We start from the raw sequence: 18,902 nt of genomic DNA, 5'->3' as shown, positions 1-18,902 counted from the left end.
AATCCCAGGAGATAGAAATAGATGCTATATGGTTTTCAGCATCTATAAAATTTATAAAATATCTTTAAGCCACCTAAAAAATTTTATTGACTTTTGCGAGGGCCAGAGATACTGAGATAAGTATTTTATATTTATATTTTACATTCCTTCAGTCAAAGCAGTTAAATATACTTTTAAAATATTTAAGGATCAGTAAAAACATCACAACTTAATGGAAAACAGCATGTAAAAACAACTATTATTAGTAGCATTGCATTTATGTTTAGTTATCAAGGAATTTAAATGTTATAGTTATTTTTTTATAATTAAAATGACAAAATACTTTCATTTCTCTTTTATTTACTTACTTATCCTCTTTAAAAAAAAAATACGTTTGAAAAGACAACTAAATCCAACAATGCTAAATTTAAAGAACTTAATATAAGAAATTAAACCAGAAGATGAATTAAACTCCACTAAAACCAAAATCATAATACATTAATCTTATGTTTCATTGCATATACATTAGTTATCACCCCACACTAGAATATGGTATTAATAATACAAAAACTTGAATACTGACTTCAAGACCATGAGTTAATCTTAGAAATCTATCTGCACTAGCAGATAGCATAAGGATTAGTTCAGTAGTTCAATCCAATTACCAATCAAGTTAGGAAACAATGGTGTAAGATTAATGGATGATAAGTCAGCAGTACCATCATCTCATACAAAAAATAAATAGAAAAAAATTATAAAAGAATCTAAACCACCTTTCCAGTTACAAGATCCATTATGCAAAAAGAATCATCAGAGTCCAAGGAACAAGAACAGATACAGAAACCTGATCTCTCTCATTAGACAAACCATATTTGTTCTCTTGAAACCAGAATACCCCCTCTCCCCATATACACACATACACACACACACACACAAACACACACACTTTTTTTTAGTTACCTTTCTTCATCCAAAATAATAGAACCATCTTCCGCCACTTTCACTCGAGGAACCAGCAATGGACCATCATCAGTCTCTTCTATCTCTTCATTATCATTAGCATCAGTGGTACTCTTACCTTCTTGTCTACCAAAAGTAAAGCTAGGTTAATTCATACAGTCATGAGGAATGCTTCCTGAATCATATGAACTTCTAAAAGGAATTACTGCAAATTCACTTTCTAGCTATTTCCATATTCCTTATAATCTACTTGAAAGCACTGTGTTGTTAAGGACGTGGTTTTAAGATTTTTCTCCAATTTTGTTCTGGTGGCATTTAGTAAGAAGTCACTTCTCTCTCTCTCAAAATAAAAAGAAATAAATGTTCATCTTTCCTATCTCAATAGAGTATCAGTATAAACCATCCAGTTATTGTGAAATTAACAATAATGCCTTACAGTAATATAGCATTAGTTTCCAAATCATTTTATTTACTCTTCAGAACAACCCTTTGGGGTTAGTATTTTCATGCCCATTTGAAGCTTAGAGGAGATATTTTTGCTCTAACTTACACAACAGTAAGGTTTGAAGCCAGAAGTCAAGCACAGGTTGCCAAATACTGTCTTTAAATCCCACATTCTTCACATTTCATTATACTATCTCCTTAAGTTTTTAAGGAAGCAAACATAATGTATAAACCTATGAAACATAATCTTTTTAGTTTCAGAGTTCTGCTTTAAAACAATGTGGATCCTAGGCAAAACAGTAATCACTACCTAACCAACCCTCAAAATGACAATCAGAAAACTGCTAATGTTTCTACCAATATACATACAATGCCCTACACCTCGAATTAAAAGGCTACAATAGGGAAGTGGACGTAGCATAACTGATAGAGCACCCGCCTACCATATGGAGGGTCCAGGGTTTGATACCCAGGGCCTCCTGACCCATTTGGTGAGCTGGCCCACGCACAGTGCTGCCGCAAGCAAGGAGTGCCATGCCACACAGGGGCACCCCTGCATAAGGGTGCCCCATGCAAGGAGGGCCTCCACATGAAAAAGCGCAGCTGCCTGCCCAGGATTGGCACCACACATATCGAAAGCTGATGCAGCAAGATGACTCAACAACAACAACAAAAGAGAGATGCAGTTCTCCAGTGCTGCCTGACAATGCAAGCAGACGCAGAACACATGGCAGAAGGACACAGAGAGCAGACAATGGGGAAAAGGGGAGAGAAGTAAATAAAATAAATCTTTAAAAAAAAAAAAAAGGCTACAATAATTTTCTAACTGGTCTCTTCTTGGAATAAGCTAACTTATAACAGTGCAAGGTGGAAGACAATAGGAAGCTTTTATGACAAACAGACTCTAGTGGCATTGAAGCTATAACTATTACAATGTAGAATATCCTAACTTGTATGAGGAGAGAAAAAAAAACACATATGCATGGACTAGAAATGAAATGACATATTAAAAGAAATAAAAATCTATTAAATGTAGTTTTACTATATAACAGGAAGCACCACTTAGTATCATTTTTTAAAATAATGTACCCAAAACATTATATTCATAAAAGGAATAAAATGAGTATGCTTACTCTCTTGCCTGGACTGGTGTCAATTTTTCAGATTTCTTTTCTTGTTCCAGTGAAGAACTATTAAACACAAATAACAGAATAATTATAATAAATTAATTTATACCTTGTCAATTCTATCCAAAGGCAAGAAGGAATTTCAATTTCCATGTTTTGTTTTGTTGAATGGAAGTTGAAATAATTTCATTTTATTAATGATGCTGTGGTCCAATAATGAATTTTTCAATTGAAAACTTCTGTTGCCAAGTTCAAACACTTTATAAGGCCCTAAGCAGGGAATGTTCTTACTCTCTATTCCTCAGTAAAAGGAGGCTCCCAGTCTTGAGGTATGAAGCAAACTAGGTGGCTTGTCTCTAAGTACTAGATGTCAAACAACTCAAAACCTAGGTTTCTTCCCCTTCCCTCAATTGGGCCAAAGACCTGGTAAATCTAAAAAAGACATACACTAAAGAATATGCCCTTAATGCTATCTCCACCTGCTAAATCATCAGCAACACAATGAGAAGACTGGTGTTTATTATAAAATTTCTGCCTTTCAGCCTAACTTTGATTAAAGCAGCTTTGTCCTTGGAGAATTTGTTAATCAAACTGCCACTGAATTTAATTAAGAAGTAGGACATAAAAATGAGGTCACCCTTTTAGATCAGGTTTGGTGTATTAGAAATAGAAATTGCAATTTTAATTAGAAGAAAATTAGTTAGATGGTTTTACTATATCCTGGTAATTAATGTAGCAAAGGAAACTTATTTTTAATCTCATAATTAAAGGGCATCATTCACCACCCCCCAAAAAGCAGTTACATGAAATATTACTTATTTTGTCGTAAAATTCTCTCTAGCTTTGGTAACAGGTGTTGATGGGAGCTTGACATTATGAATGCAATTCACACCACCAAATTTTTTTTTCTTTTAAATGTTACATTCAAAAAATATAAGAGGTCCCCATAAACCCCCCACTCCCCTCACCCCACTCCTCCCACATCAACAACCTCATTCATCATCATGGCACATTCACTGCATTTGGTGAATACATTTTGGAGCACTGCTGCACCACATGGATAATGGTGTATATTGTAGTTTACACTCTCCCCCAGTCCACCCAGTGTGCCATGGCAGGACATACAATGTCCAGCATCTGTCCCTGCAGTACCACCCAGGACAACTCCAAGTCCTGAAAATGCCCCCACATCATATCTCTTCTTCCCTCTCCCTACTCTCAGCAGCTACCGTGGCCACTTTCTCCATATCCATGCTACGATTTCTTCCATTACTAATCACAATAGCTCCATAGTAGAATATCAGTAAGTCTACTCTAATCCATACTCTATTCTTCCATCCTGTGGACCCTGGGATGGTTATGTCCACTCCACCTCTATATCAAGAGGGGGCTTAGATTCCACATGGATGATGGATGCAATTCTTCTGCCTGCAGTTGTAGGCACTCTTGGCTCCCTGTACACCATCAAATTTTACATTGTATATATGTTACCATGATTTAAAAAAAAAAAAAGTCATAGAACTGTACAACACAGTGAATCCTAATGTAAACTATGGACTTTGATAATATAATTATCAACTGTAACAAATACATCACACTAATGTAAAATGTTAATAATAGGGAAAAATGGGTGGGAGTTTGGGGAGAGGTATGGGAACTCTACATGATTTTTCTGTAAATCTTACAACTGTTCTAAAAGTGACAAAAAAAATTCTACCTAAAAGGACATATGTGTTATAAATTTTGTCAGCAAACTCTCTGTAACATGATACTGCACAGATCTAACAGTGATACTACAAACCTAAAGAAAGTAAAGCAGAAGGAAATCATACTTACGTCATTGGATTGTTATCTGGCAGGTAATATATGAAGTCTCTCATAGTCATTTTTGAACGATCTGGTGGTCTCTGACTTTCATTTATAGCGTATTTGTTCTTCCATTGCTTCTATATGTACAAACACAAAGAGATTCATGTATATTTAATAAATATAGAAAAATTTCAGATGTATTATATCCAAGTAAACAGCTCACTATTGTATTCATTGCAAATGTTTTAAAATTATCCTTTCACAATTATCCATAATTGGGGGAAAATTCTTATAAACTGAATATTAAAAATTTGTAGCACACTAAGGAATTTTTAAAACTTCCAATTTAAAGAAATTGCAGGAAGCGGACTTGGCCCAGTGGACAGGGCGTCCGTCTACCACATGGGAGGTCCGCGGGTCAAACCCCAGGCCTCCCTGACCCGTGTGGAGCTGGCCCATGCCCAGTGCTGATGCGCAAAGGAATGCCCTGCCACGCAGGGGAGCCCCATGTGCAAGGAGTGCACCCCGTAAGGAGAGGCGCCCAGCGTGAAAGAAAGTTCAGCCTGCCCAGGAATGGCGCTGCATACATGGAGAGCTGACACAACAAGATGACACAACAAAAAGAAACACAGATTCCCGTGCCACTGACAATAACAGAAGCAGACAAAGAACACGCAGCAAAACAGACACAGAGAACAGACAACTGGGGAGGGGTGGGGAGAAGGGGAGAGAAATAAATAAATAAATAATCTTAAAAGGAAAAAAAAAAAAGAAACTGGTACTGGGAAGTGGATTTGGCTCAACTGATAGAGCATCTGCCTACCATATAGGAGGTCCAGGGTTCAAACCCAGGGCCTCCTGACCCATGTGGTGAGCTGGCCAATGCGCTGTGCTGATGCGTGCAAGGAGTGCTGTGCCACGCAGGGGTGTCCCCCACATAGGGGAGCCCCAAGCACAAGCAGTGCACCCCACAAGGACAGCAGCCCGCAGTAAAAAAGCGCAGCCTGCCCAGGAGTGGCACCACACATGGAGAGCTGATGCACCAAGATGACACAACAAAAAGAGACAGGGATTCCCGGTGCTGCTGACAAGAATGCAAGGAGACACAGAAGAACACACAGCAAGTGGACACAGAGAGTAGACAATGCGGGCAGGGGGGCGGGGAGAAGAGAGAAATAAATTAAAAATAAGTCTTAAAAAAAAAAAAGAAATTGGTACTAAGACTAGATAAAAGCTCAGTGTATAAAACCATGGGGAGTAGATGTGGCTCTGTGGATGAATACCGGCAGCTACCCACATACAACGCCCCAGATTCAATCCCCAGCTCCCCTGGTACCCAAAAAAAAAAAAAAATCGTGCTACTGATGCCTTCTAAGCACAATGGTTTACTGAGACTCTATCAATACAGAACTTTTGTTTTTTCCATAGTAAACTGGAATTCTGTGTATTTTACCAAATTCTTGAGGCAAATATTTTAATTCCCCAAAATATACCTAATTAAGCAGATTCTGTAAGATTAGATCACTTTAGAGGGTTAGATTTGAACATATATGAATTCAAATCCCATATCCTCCACTATATGTTTGACACAAAGTGAATAACCTTTCAGAGCATGTTTTCTCTTATGTAAAATAACAATATCTACTTCACACGGTGGTGCAGAGTGCTGTAGCTCAGTAGTTGGGTGCTGCTTCCATGTACGAGGTCCTGGGTTCAATACCCAGTACTCCAAAAAAAAAAAATTCTATAACTAATATTAAAAGCTGACATTTTTAGGTGCCCTTACTATTTGCCAGTCACTAGTCTAAATTTGTTTTGCATATATTAATTCATTTAATCTTCATAGCCATCCGGTGAAGTAGATACTATTATTGGCCCTATTTTATAGATAAGGAAACAGACATAAAGAGGCTAATTAAATTACCCAAGGTAACACAGCTAGTAAGGGGGGAGCCTAAGATTCAAACCATAGATATCTAACTAAGAGTCTGCATGCTTCACTATTACACTACCCTCACAGAAAAAAAAAAAGAATCTTCAAATCAATCTTCACGATGAAAAAGAACATGGATTATACTACATGCATTCACATAAATTTTTCCCATTTAATTTTCCACATTGTCAATTTAGAAAATGTTACCAATTAATTTTGCTAGACTATATTTAATCCAAATAAATGTATCTCATATCATTTAGACATTCTTATAATGAAAAATCTGAATGCAGGTTCATACTACAAATATACTTGCATGTATCTGTGCATGTGTGTAAAAAAGTTCTTTTGGGCCCTTTAACAAAAACAGTGAAATAAAAAGATTTCATAAAATTTGTAAAATTTAATGAGTAGAAAAATGCTCTAGATGCTTATTTTTCCTTCCAAATCATGCTTCTTTACTAAAAGAAAAACAGAAATTTAGCAGGCAACAGTCAATATTCTGATTTTTCTCCCTTACCTTCTCTTTTCTTAATTCTTCTTTTAACATTTCCCTCAGTTTCTGGGCTTTATATATTCTGTATCTGTCTGAGCATAGCTGTTTTTCTTTTGTTGGAATGGTGCTTGGCTGTAGAACTTCTTGATTAACTGTAGATAGGGGATGAGGTTCTGATGGAACACTGACACTAGGTTTAACCAGACTAGAAGTACTTGATATTCGTTTTCTTCTCTTTGAAACAGTAAAGGAAGACTTATTGGATTCTTCAACATCATTCTCACCATCAGTCTTTTCATCACTGTTGAAATTTTAAAAGGAAAACAAGGCACAATGAAATCTTTCAGATATTCTACTTTAAAAGCTTGTCTGATGAAATTCAAAACAGTACAGTCTTACTTATTAAAAAAATCAATGACTTGATTACCAGAGGTAATCAACTCATAACACAAATCATAAAACCCCAGCCAAAACAAATGAAAACATTTGGAAAAAAGCAAAGTATGTACACCACCTAAACGTTAATTCTAAGAAAACAATTAAATATCCTCAAGTTTAACTGTCTCAAGACTACAGACTCTGGATAATTTATTAAATTATCAATCACCAGCATTCATATATGGTTAACAGGGTCTCTGCAAACTTTAACAGAGACTGGTATTTGTATCTCCATTATTGGGAGACATTTTGAAACAGATTCATGTAAGAAACTTGGAAATTACCTGTCACTAAGCTATCAACAAAATAAGCACCCTACATTAAGCATCAGTTTAGGTCAACAAAAGAAGTTGAGCCAAGAAGAAAAAAAATTAATTTTTTTTAGCTTCCTGTCACAGCATAAGCAGAATTTGTACCAGCTCACTGTCACCTGCCACTTAATGGTTTCCTCATATACACAGGAAAGAAACAAGGACCATATCAGCCTTGGCATGTCTTAACTTCAATTACTTTGCTTGATCAACTTTTTAAAAAATAACTTTTTTTCCAGCAACTACTCTGCTATGTCCTCTGCAAGATGGTTTATATGGGTTGTTTCTAATCTCCATTAAGAACTCTCCAAGGTGGATAATGTTATCCCTATTTACAGATGAATAAACTCGGCCTGGGAAAAATCTACTAAGTTGTTAAATGAAATACAAACTACAGAATCCAAAAGTGGTACATGACGCTAAAGCCATGCTATTCCGTTCATAAAACATGGTCAACATAGCTAAAGGGACACACTTAAAAGTGGTGAAACCAAAGCAAGTAGCCAGACTTCCCTCACACCGGCATAAACTAGCAGAACCAAAGCAACACGGGTCTTATCCTTTCAAAATAAAAAAATTTCAAATTAAAAAATAAAACCACTTTCCTCGCAAAGTACTCCAGAAGAATGAAAACCACGGCAATCTAAACTCTCCAATAAATAGCAACAAGCATAGATATTCTTGACTTCAGGAATGTTACACCTGTAATTCCCCACCACCACCTGGACACATGGTCCATTCTCCACCCCCGCCCCGAAAATCTAGAGACCTCAACAAAATACACACTGGCCACCCTTCGGTCAGAGAGACAAACTGCAGTTTGAAGCAGTTTCCTCGGGTCTCAACCGAAAGGCTTATGGCAAGCGCCAGAGCACACCCTACGGTAAAGCTAATTTGCTCAGCCTCCAGGTGATAGGGCCGGAGGGGCGGGGCAGATAAAAATGCTCCGCTCTACAAGCTCTTACCTGCTCTTGGTAGTTTTTTCTTGGGGCGCCACTTCCCCAAAATCCGCCCGGGGCACATCTTTGGGCTCCGCTGGCTTGGGAGGTGAGGCCGGTATAGGATCCTGCGGCCTGGGAGCCTCCGGTCCACGCGGGGGATTAGGGGCCCTGGCGCCTAGACCAGGCCGGACATTCGGCTTCACGCTAAGGCGTGCCCTGCGAAACATGGCGGAGCCAGGGGGCCCGGGGAGGCGGCCCCGCGGCCGCTCTCAGCCCCGAGCCCCGGATGCTACCTGGCAAGGGGGTTAGGAACTTTCGGCCTTCCCACGAAGCCACACCACCAGCCCAAAGGGCAGCTACCGCAGCTGCTGGCCCCCGCCACCTCCGCCTTCCTTCTGCCGCCGCCTCTTCTTCATGACTCTGCTACAGTAATGGTTAAATATCTCCCTCTACCCGGCTCCACCGCCCCGCGAGAAGGCCGGAACTTCGGCGTCATCATCCACCGCCGCAATACGAGCGGAATGATGTCAAAGGCAGGCGCCTGGAACCATGGTAACTGCCAAGCTGTAGAGCCTGAGTTCCCTGGGAACCCGAAAATTAGGACGCACAACTGTGTGCTCTTCTCGGTCTAGACGTCCTTGCGGGAATTAAGATCGCTGGCCGGTTTTGTTTTTACAGGGTTCTGATGAGCAGTTAAATACCGGAGAACAGTACCTGCTCACCAGTATATCTCCAGAGTTTAGAAATTATAAATTGAATAAAACATAGATTAGAAATTCAAGTCTGAAGAAACTAATGATTGGTACGTACTAGGGGAACTGGGTTTGTGGGAAACAAGTCGTGGGAGAAAGACCTTGCATTGTATGCCCTTTTGTACTTTTTAATGACAGTATTCCCACTGGAAAATTATAATTAAAACTTGTAAAGTATCCTTCTCCAGGAGGTAGGGATAGAGCAATAAATAAAACATCCTGGATTAGGGAGAAGAAAATACAGTTAAACAAGAACTTACTATTATAATGAAGCAAAAGTAACTTTTAAGTCAAGCGCATTTTCCCGCTGCTACAACCAGATTATTCCAATTTTAAAGAAAAAGACATAAACAGGACCTAACCCGAATCTTGGGATTAGATCATCTAATATTCTCACTGCTGTACATATGCGAGGTAAGTTTCCTATTAATATGCATAAAAAGGATGGAGTTTTGAAACTAATGAAATAAAAACTTTAATAAATCAGTAAGAAAGATTACTTCTGTTAGAGGTTAGTGAAGCAGCAGCTTCAATCCCCACTTTTTGTTGTTATATTTCTCAGTCCTGAGTGATAAGGAACATGACCACCCTGGCTAATTCCTGCTGGTTATGGGTGATGATCAGGGTTTGGGGATTGGAATATTTTAGTATGATATGAAAGACATTCTTTGGGTTCAGGTAGTCGTTTGTCTTCTCCAATCCTGGAGTTATTTGGTTTGTCTTCTGTAATAGAGTGATGTACTCAGTTCTGACATTCAGACAAATGTGAGAGCATCATTTTGTTATTATTAGGTGTACTCTAACAGCCTCTAGATAAAGTATACAACAAACATTTAAAAATAAGATCATTGAGAATGAGTAATTTAAGAATAGATATGCCTGTTTGAAGTATAGTTCTAAACCTGGAACCAATACCAGAAGAAAGCCAGCTGGATAAATCAAAGAAAATAAAAGTAGGTGGTGGTGTATCTTTACTCTGATATTTCATGTGAATTAAAAGTGTACATGTTTACCTTCTTAGTGTTTTTCCTAAGTGTAATGCTTTCATGAGTGTTATGAGTTCTGCATGTTGTACAGGTGTACTTAGAGTGAGAGTTTCTCATTCAGTTACATCCTGTAGGATTATAATAGCAAAAGTAGCTTCCTGATGTCCTTGGTTCATGCAACAACTTTCATTGGTGAACATTTCTAGGTTGGGGTAATCCAGTAGTTGATCTGTGATATCAGGACAGCTATAGTGAACTTCTTCAGTTATTTGTGTATAATCGTGTATTGGCTTCTCTTGATTATTAGTAAAGAACAGAACTTAAACAAGACACTGCTTTTATTTGACTTGTCTAATAGAATAGCCTGGCATTTATTTAATTTTTCCAGAAATAAGCCAGTATCCCCCTTTTTGTTTTAAGAATGCTAGACTAGAGTTTTAGCTGGATTGGTTCTGCAGTTGTGGCTTTTCCTGCCATTCTATCTGTCCATACTTCTAATTTTACCTTTAAAAGAATAGCTTCAGGTATTTCAGGTAGAACTTCTTCTACCAGGTGCAGTAAGACAGACTGGAGGGCACAGGCTTAGTCTGGAGGACCTTCTATGTTCAGACTGTCTGCTAAGAAAGTTACTTGTACATTTAGTTTGGTTAGTATGTCCTGTCCACGCTGAGGCATGAGACAATCAGGCATACAGAGAACATTATATTTGGAATGAGTATTTCCTAGCTGGCATTTGAGAGGCTGTAAAATGGTTTGTTACTAGAGCCTCCAGATACTCCAATTATTGAAACTGTTTTGGGGGAGAGAATTCCCTGTTTTTTATTTTTAATGGGATAAGACTTCAAGGAAGATGGCATCAGAGTACATAGACAGGGCTCAATTCTCACACAAAACAACAGAGGAAAGGCAGAAAACTGTCTGAGGAGCTTTGGGGATCTGCAGAGGATGAGGGACAGAGAGACAAAGATGCTGAAACAAAAACTCTAAGTTACTAGTCCTGACATCTGGTACAGCACCCCTCCCCTACCCTCAAGGTGAACAGCTTGGCTAAAACTGTGGCTCATTGCAGCCAACTGAGAGGGGAACAGACATCTTTCTATGTAGTAAGAGAGAGGGGATGGCAGAAGGTGGAGACTCATTTCTCTTCAGTGAGTTTGGCCAGCAGAGCCCCCTTTGAATATTGGCTCTGGCCAAACCAGAATCACTGGCAAGTGGAAGTTGAAAGAGACACTTCAGTGGAAAGATTTGGTGATGACTGGCATCTATTGCCCAGCTGGAAAACTGGAAAGAGAAAAAACACTTTTTGGATTTTCTCATCCCAAACCCCTTGGATGGGATATGTGCCTTTAGTGAGTCCTTGACCCTATTTTGATAACTTAAGCTGGGCAATTTTAAAACTTAAAATAAGCTGAACCAAAAACAAAGAAGAGCTGTGAAACAAAACCAGTAAGCAAGAGTGAGAGACTGAACATCATAGTAAATTCAACACATATTCAGATGCGTAGACATGTGTTGTAGAAAACGGCTTACCTGTTCCTTATTGTAAATGTTATACCTGTCTATTGCAAATGTTGCAGTTGTTAGATGTTGCAGTTGTTCCCTACTATAGATGATGTTGGAGTTCTAATAGCAAACAGCTACTCGGTAATTTCCCAATAAATGCGATGTGGAAACTGGGGTCAAGGCTCTCAGTTCCAGAAGCTTTGAGTCCCCTTGTCCCATCTTTATCTCCTCTCTTGTGTGTCTCTTCTCTGACCTTTATTTTGTAAAGTTCTGCGTTGCCTTCCCTACGAACCAACCTATTGTGAGCTGATTGCAGCAGACATCAGCAAAAAATTACAAGCCATACTAAGAAAGAGAAAGAGCTGGCCCAGCCAAAGGAACAAATAAAAATTCATTTATGATAAGGCACAGGATTTAAGGAAACTATTCTATGATAATCACATAAATCTCCTAAAATCAATTCAAGGAATTGACGGAAAATATGACTAAAGAGATAAAGGACATTAAGAAGACACTGGATGGCATAAAAAAAAATTTGAAAGCCTGCAAAAAAAAAAGGGGGGGGGATAGAGTTTATGGGAAGGAAGGACAAAACGGATGAGATTAAAAATACATTAGAAGGAATGAGATGTGTCTCATTTCATGTGGGAGGCATCTGCTTCCCACATGAGAGGTCCCGGGTTCCGTCCCCAACGCCCCATGAAAAAACGAAAACAACAAGCAAAACAAATAAGAAAATCAGGTCAGGGAAGTCAATCTGGTCGGTGGTTGAATGCCAGCTTCCCATGTACAATGTCCCGGGTTCAATCCCCGGCCCCAGTACCCCCCCCAAAAAAAAGTTTCACATTCTGGCAGCCATGACAGATGGGAACTTAGAGAACCAAGATGCCATCAAACTGAAAGGACAAAAGGAAAAGCAAGAGCAAAGACAAAGATAAGAAAAATATTCTGAGGAATAAGAAAAATATTCTTGGAAGTAGGTGGATTAGAGAGGCACCAGTCTCACTTCTCTCCCAGAAAAATAGATAAAGGACAGGCAGAGAAGGCCTGGAAAAAAAAATGTTCTAGGGTTTAGGACACCAGGGGAAAGCTGGACACAACTCAGAAGTGAGATAGGCACAGGATAGAAATTTCAGTGGAAAGACCATGAATAGAGCCTGCAGCTGCAGCCACTGGCACCCTTCCCCCACCACATGAGCAGTTTTGAATCCTCCAGCCTCAGGCCAGCATCTGTGGGCAGAGGAGGCTGCAGGCATCTATCTTCCCAGGAAACAGGAGAGAGAGGGACATGGCTTAAGGCTGATTCAGATCTGGTTAACAAATTTGACTGTTGTGCCACAGGAGCCCTTCCAGATTGGGCAGGGTCCGCGATTTTTGCCTTGAAGTTGGCAATGAAATAAAGATATCTGACCCTCTCGCTCTCCTCTCTACCGACCAGGACTGGATGTTGAGGACGCAAAGGGGAGTGTAATTATTTCAACCCAGAAGATGGGAGGGGGCTGCCAGCCAAGGTTGGAAAACTGCCTTTGAGAAAGTTTGAATTGCGAGGCTCTTAGCCTCCAGGCAGGATCCTCTATCACATTTGTGCCATCCCAGTTGCAGCGAACAAGGTTTGACCAGGCTTTAAACTGAGAGGGCAGCCAAAGAGCACCACCTGCAGGGTGACCAAGGAAGTGCACATGAGGAAGTTAAAAGTAAATAAGAGAGGCTTTTTCTGGCCTTTATAACCTCCCTCCTCAAGGCCCTTGAAAATAAATCTGAAACCCATTCCTGGGTTCAGGGCCCAGATATGAGCAAATAACAGGACTATCCTAAAGACCCGGAACAGTTTGAGCCAGGAATCAAAGAACAGCAGTAATACCAGCCTCCGACCAATAAATCCCTATGAAAGAGAGAGCAATCGAGCATCTGAGTAAACTCACAATTCAAATCAGATGCCTAAACACCAGGAAAAATTACAAGCCATACTTAAAAATGGAAGAAGTGGCCCAAGGAAAGGAATATATCAAAGCCCCAAAAGAGACTCAGGATTTGAGACAAATAATCAACAAGATGCGCACAAATAGTTTATGATATGTATCATACAGGCGGTGTGACACAATTAGGATACTGAAACAGAAGAACTGCCAGCTGAGAATTCTTCATCCAGCAAAATTGTCTCTCAAATACGAAGGTTAGTATAAAATATTCACAAACAGAAACTAAAAGAGTTTGTAAAAACTCTTTGCAGGAAATATTAAAGGAAACCTTAGAACCTGAAATAAAGACTGGAGACAGGAGTTTGGAGGAGAATATAGAAGAAAGAATAGGGTACAGATAACCAAAAGAGTAAAAAGACAGGCAAAAATATACGACATATGAAAACCAAAGAATAAAATGGTGGAAGTAAATAATGCATTTACAGTAATATCATTGAATGTGAATGGATTAAACTCTCCAATGAAAAGAAACAGACTGACAGAATGGATAAAAAAACATGAGCCATCCGTATGCTGCTACAAGTAACTTACCTTAGACCTAGAGATACAAAACGGCTGAAAGTGAAAGGTTGGAAAAAGATACTCCACATGAATAGTAACCAAAAAAGAGCAGGAGTAGCTATACTAATATCAGACAACACAGACTTTAAATGCAAAAAAAGTTATGAGATACAGAAAGCCATTATATATTAATAAAAGGGACAATCCACCAGGAAGGTATAAGTCATAAATATCTATGCACCTAAGTAGGGTGTCCCAAAATACATGAGACAAGCTCTGGGAAAACTGAGGGGAGAAATAGACATCTCTACAATAATTGTTGGAGACTTCAACATCCCACTCACATCATTAGATAGAACAACCAGACAGAAGGACAACAAGGAAACAGGGAACTTGAACAATACAATAACTGAGTTAAGCCTAACAGACATTTGCAGAACGTTACATCCAAACTCAGCAGGTTATGCATTCTTCTCAAGTGCCCATGACTCTGAGTGAGACAGCTCTGTATGAAGCTCCTTAGAACTAAGGTTGCATGCACATTCACATGCTCCAGCTGTTTCTGGGAAACCAAGAAATTTCTTTGTTCCTCACCACATGTAACCTTCCATATTTATGTTGAGTTTGTTGCTTATGAAACTACTAGATTCAGCTGCTTTCCCAACATATTTCCCTCCACAATGGATTTCAGGATTCAGTAGTCAAATACATTCTGAAGCTTTTTCCCTCACCCTTTGGTTCAATCAAGGAACAAAGCCTACCATCAATTACCTCCTCACCAGTTAATTCTTACAGAATCTCAACCCTTTTGACTTCTTTACATACATATAACCTTTGGTGAATTGACTCCATCCTGTGACAAAGCCTTACATTTGGGAATGTTTGAGTGCTGGGGAGGAGGAGGTAGAGCGAGTCACCCTCATTTTTGTTTTGTTTTGTTTTGTTTTAAAGATTTATTTTTTATTTATTTCTCTCCCCTTCCCCCCCACCCCAGTTGTCTGTTCTCTGGGTCGATTTACTGCGTATTATTCTTTTGTCTGCTTTTGTTGTTGTTAGCGGCATGGGAATCTGTGTTTCTTTTTGTTGTGTCATCTTGCTGTGTCAGCTCTCCATGTGTGCATTGCCATTCCTGGGCAGGCTGAACTTTGTTTCGCCCTGGGCAGCTCTCCTAACAGGGCGCACTCCTTGCGCGTGGGGCTCCCCTACGCGGGGACACCCCTGCATGGCACGGCACTGCTTGCGCGCATCAGCACTGCACATGGGCCAGTTCCACACAGGTCGAGGAGGCCCGGGGTTTGAACTGCGGACCTCCCATGTGGTAGATGGACGCCCTATCCATTGGGCCAAGTCTGCTTCCCACCCTCATTTTTGAAGGACAGTTTTTATGGATACAGAATTTTTGGCTGGCAGTTTTTCTCTTTCAGTACCTTAAATACATCATACCACTTCTCACCTCCATGGTTTCTGATGAGAGGTCGGCACTTAATTTTTTGAGTTTCCCTTGTATGTGATGTGCTTTCCTCTTGCTGCTTTCAGAATCCATCCTTTATTTCTAGTATTTGTCATTCTGAAGATTAGGCGTCTCAGAGTAAGTCTATTAGGATTTATTCTGTTTGGGGTATATTGTCCTTCTTAGATATTAATATTTATGTCTTTCATAAGGGTTGGGAAGTTTTCAGTCATTATTTCCTCAATATTCTTTCCGCCCCTTTTCCATTCTCCTTCCAGGACACCAATAAGGGGTATGTTTGTGAGTTTCATGTTGTCATTCAATTTCCTGAGACCATGTTCCATTTTTTTCCCTTTTTTTCCTCTTCCTGTTCTCCTGTCTTTTCAAGTCCAGATGTTTGCTCCTCCAATTCACTAATTCTCTCCGCCACCAGTTCACATCTACAGTTATATGCCTCAAATGTATTTTTTCACAAGGAAAATTTATTTTTTATAAAAAATATGTAATACTCCTACCTTTTTTTGGTACTTCTGGGGCCGGGGAATAAGCCCTGGACCCTGTATGTGGGAAACCGGTGTTCAACCACTGAACCACATCGGCTCCCCTGAGTTGTTTTTTTCATTTGTTTTGCTTGTTGTTTGTTGTTTTTTAGGAGGCACTGGGTACTGAACCCAGGACCTCCCATGTGGGAAACAAGTGCTCAACCACTTGAACCACATTGGCTTCCAGAATTTTTTTGTTTCTTTAATTTTTTTTTTTTTAGGAGGTACCTGGGATTGAACCAAGGACCTCACACGTGAGAAGCAGGTGCTCAAACATTAAGTTACATCCACTCCCCAATGAGTTGCTTTTTTTCATTTGTTTCGTTGCTTTTAGGAGGTACCAAGGATTGAACCCAAGACCTTGTACATGGAAAGCAGATGCTCAACCACTTGAACTACATCTGCTCCCAGACACCTACCTTTAAATCAATTAATTTATTAAACCATTCTCTTTTGTAAAATACACATTAATATTGAAACAGTTTAAAGAAATGTAGTGGCTATTTTTTAAAAATTAGTTTTGATAGTTGTATTACCCTCATCATTAATGTGTCTGCACACATTGAAGAAAATGAAATTTCTTAAATATTTTCAGCAAATTTTAAAAGTACACTGTTTCCATTGCTGTAATCTTTATTAAGGACTTGACTTAAAGTTTCAAATTTTAAAAAAACACACGCAAAAAACTAAGGTACCAGCATAACTTTTCAGTATCTTTTAACAGCTCTAATGTATTTTTTAAAATAGTTTTGTTGAGTGTGGCAATTTTATATTTATGAATTCCAAAAAGATATTGATTATGTTTGTAAATTGGTCTGTTCCTCTGGGCATGATACCCTTTGACTGATTTAAATTCAAAGGCTTTACATTTACTTGATTAAATCAAGATTAGGGCTTTGATTCGACCACATCATTAGGGTGTGCAGGGTTGAGTTCCCGCCCCCTTGGTGGGCTATATAAATGGACACTCAATCAAGAACCCACAGAAGCTGAAAGGTGAGAAAAGGGAGAGCGCTTCACAGACACAGAAGAGGACTTTGAGCCTGGGGCTACAGCTGAAGAGACCAGAGCCCTGAGCAGCTGAGCAGGCCAGGAAAGAAACAAGCCCTCCAGCCTACAGCTGAGATCAGAAGTAGCCAGGCCCACAGAGTCTTAAGAGGAAAGAGGAAGGCTGAACTCTTGCAGATGTTTCCCACCATCTTGCTCCAACTTGTGGCAACAGACTAGGGTGAGAAACTAACCTTGAGTTGAGCTCTTTAGGGCCTTGTATCTGTAAGCTTTTACCCCAAATAAATACCCTTCATAAAAGCCAACAGAGTTCTGGTACTTTGCATCTACACTCCTTTGGCTGGCTAATACACTGAGATATATTCACATCTATCCAAAGAGTATAATCAATGGCTTTTAGCATAATCACAGTGTTGTTCATTCATCATCACAAAAATTTTAGAACAATTTCATTACTCCACAAAGAAAAACTCTAAACCCCTTAGCAGTCACCTTTCAATCCCTCTATCCTTCCCAAACCCTACATAACCACTAATCTAATTCCATCTTTATAAATTGATTTATACCAACAAGCAATGCATCTGGGGAAAGGAAAAAAAAAAGACCTTGACCAAAAGGGGGGGAAGCTAAAGACAAATGAGTTTGTATACCTAAGAGACTTCAAAGTGAGTTGGGAGGCCATCCCCGAGGTAGCACTTAGGCACATTTCAACAGGATCTCATTGACAGCCAAAGTAGATATTACCCCAAATAGTGAAGTTCCTCTGGGATATGGAGACATCCAGATACTATAGTAAAGGCAGATAGCTCAGGAATTTGGCACGTTGCCAGTGGGCCCTAATCTGATATTTATGCTCACCAGTGTGATAGTTAGATTCAGTTGTGGTTTCCTTATGCATGATTCTTCTGTCCTATTTGAACCTATGATTGTTGCTAGAGTTGGTAGGTGTACATCCAAGAGACTTAAATCTTTGGGCTGTCCATGTGCTAGCTGAGCCCTGAATCTCAATGAAGTTGCAATACCTTCTTTCCAGTTCAATTGACTCACCTGGGACAGCTAACAGAGAGGAGGTGATGGACAGACAACATACCAAGGAACTGGGAATGCCTACAACTGCAAGCAAGAGAGTCCCATCCATCAGATGTTATGGGATCGAAGCCCCCCTCAATTAATGGTGGCGTGGACATCACCATCCCAGAATCCTCAGGATTGGGAAACGAACTATGGACTAAAATATGCTTTCTAGTATTCTACTGTAGACTTATTGTGATTCTAGCAATGGAAGAAATACCATTGTTGTGGAGGCAGTGACCCATAGATATTCTGGGATTAGGAAGAGGGAAAAACAGGTGTAACAGGGGGGCATTTTCAGGACTTGGAAATCATCCTGAATGACATCACTATGACAGATACAAGCCATTATATATCCGGCCATAGTCTGCAGCGTTGAGTGGGAGAGGGCGTGAACTACAATGTAAACTATAATCCGTGCTTAGTGGCAATGCTCCAGGATGTGTTTATCAATTGTGGTGAATGTACCACACTGATGAAGGATGTTGCTAATGTGGGAAAATATGGTAGGGGTGAGGAGCGTAGCTTGTGGGAATCCTCTATATATCCTCTGTAACATTTATGTAATCGAAGTATCTTTTAAAAAAATAAAGTGGGGGAAAAAAGATTACACAATATGGTAAAGTAGATAAATAAATTTATATTTACATTTTATATAAATGGAATCATACA

General features: G+C 39.5%; 2 protein-coding genes across 9 annotated transcripts in view; one reads left to right on the top strand and one right to left on the bottom strand.

Moving 5' to 3' along the window:
• BDP1 (BDP1 general transcription factor IIIB subunit) overlaps positions 1 to 8,935 on the bottom strand; it is a 122,930-nt gene extending 113,995 nt beyond the window's left edge. For 5 of the 6 annotated variants that reach the window (XM_012527949.3, XM_012527950.4, XM_012527953.4 and 2 more), the window contains exons 1-5: positions 8,463 to 8,935; positions 6,773 to 7,049; positions 4,347 to 4,456; positions 2,517 to 2,573; positions 940 to 1,065 (exon numbers count right to left, since the gene is read on the bottom strand). In XM_012527949.3, the coding sequence (XP_012383403.2) occupies positions 940 to 1,065; positions 2,517 to 2,573; positions 4,347 to 4,456; positions 6,773 to 7,049; positions 8,463 to 8,665 (773 nt within the window). In that variant the 5' untranslated portion in view covers positions 8,666 to 8,935. The remainder of the gene's footprint in view (positions 1 to 939; positions 1,066 to 2,516; positions 2,574 to 4,346; positions 4,457 to 6,772; positions 7,050 to 8,462) is intronic. The other variant, XM_012527951.4, reaches the window with a different exon arrangement.
• Positions 8,936 to 8,973: 38 nt separating this feature from the next.
• The window catches only part of LOC101412971 (uncharacterized), a 34,604-nt gene continuing 24,675 nt past the window's right edge, over positions 8,974 to 18,902 (top strand). The window contains exons 1-2 of one of the 3 annotated variants that reach the window (XR_011645957.1): positions 8,974 to 9,240; positions 9,511 to 9,604. Coding sequence is in view for 2 of the 3 variants with exons in the window: in XM_012527948.4 (XP_012383402.2) it covers positions 9,234 to 9,240 (7 nt within the window). In the remaining variant the exon portion in view is untranslated. Of the gene's footprint in view, positions 9,605 to 18,902 lie in introns of all 3 variants that reach the window. The other 2 variants (XM_012527948.4, XM_058309943.2) reach the window with 2 other exon arrangements.

The sequence above is a fragment of the Dasypus novemcinctus genome, chromosome 2, assembly GCF_030445035.2.
Source record: "Dasypus novemcinctus isolate mDasNov1 chromosome 2, mDasNov1.1.hap2, whole genome shotgun sequence".
NCBI lineage: Eukaryota > Metazoa > Chordata > Mammalia > Cingulata > Dasypodidae > Dasypus > Dasypus novemcinctus.
The sequence above is the reverse complement of the archived record's forward strand: the minus strand, read 5'-3'. Positions and strand labels throughout refer to the sequence as shown.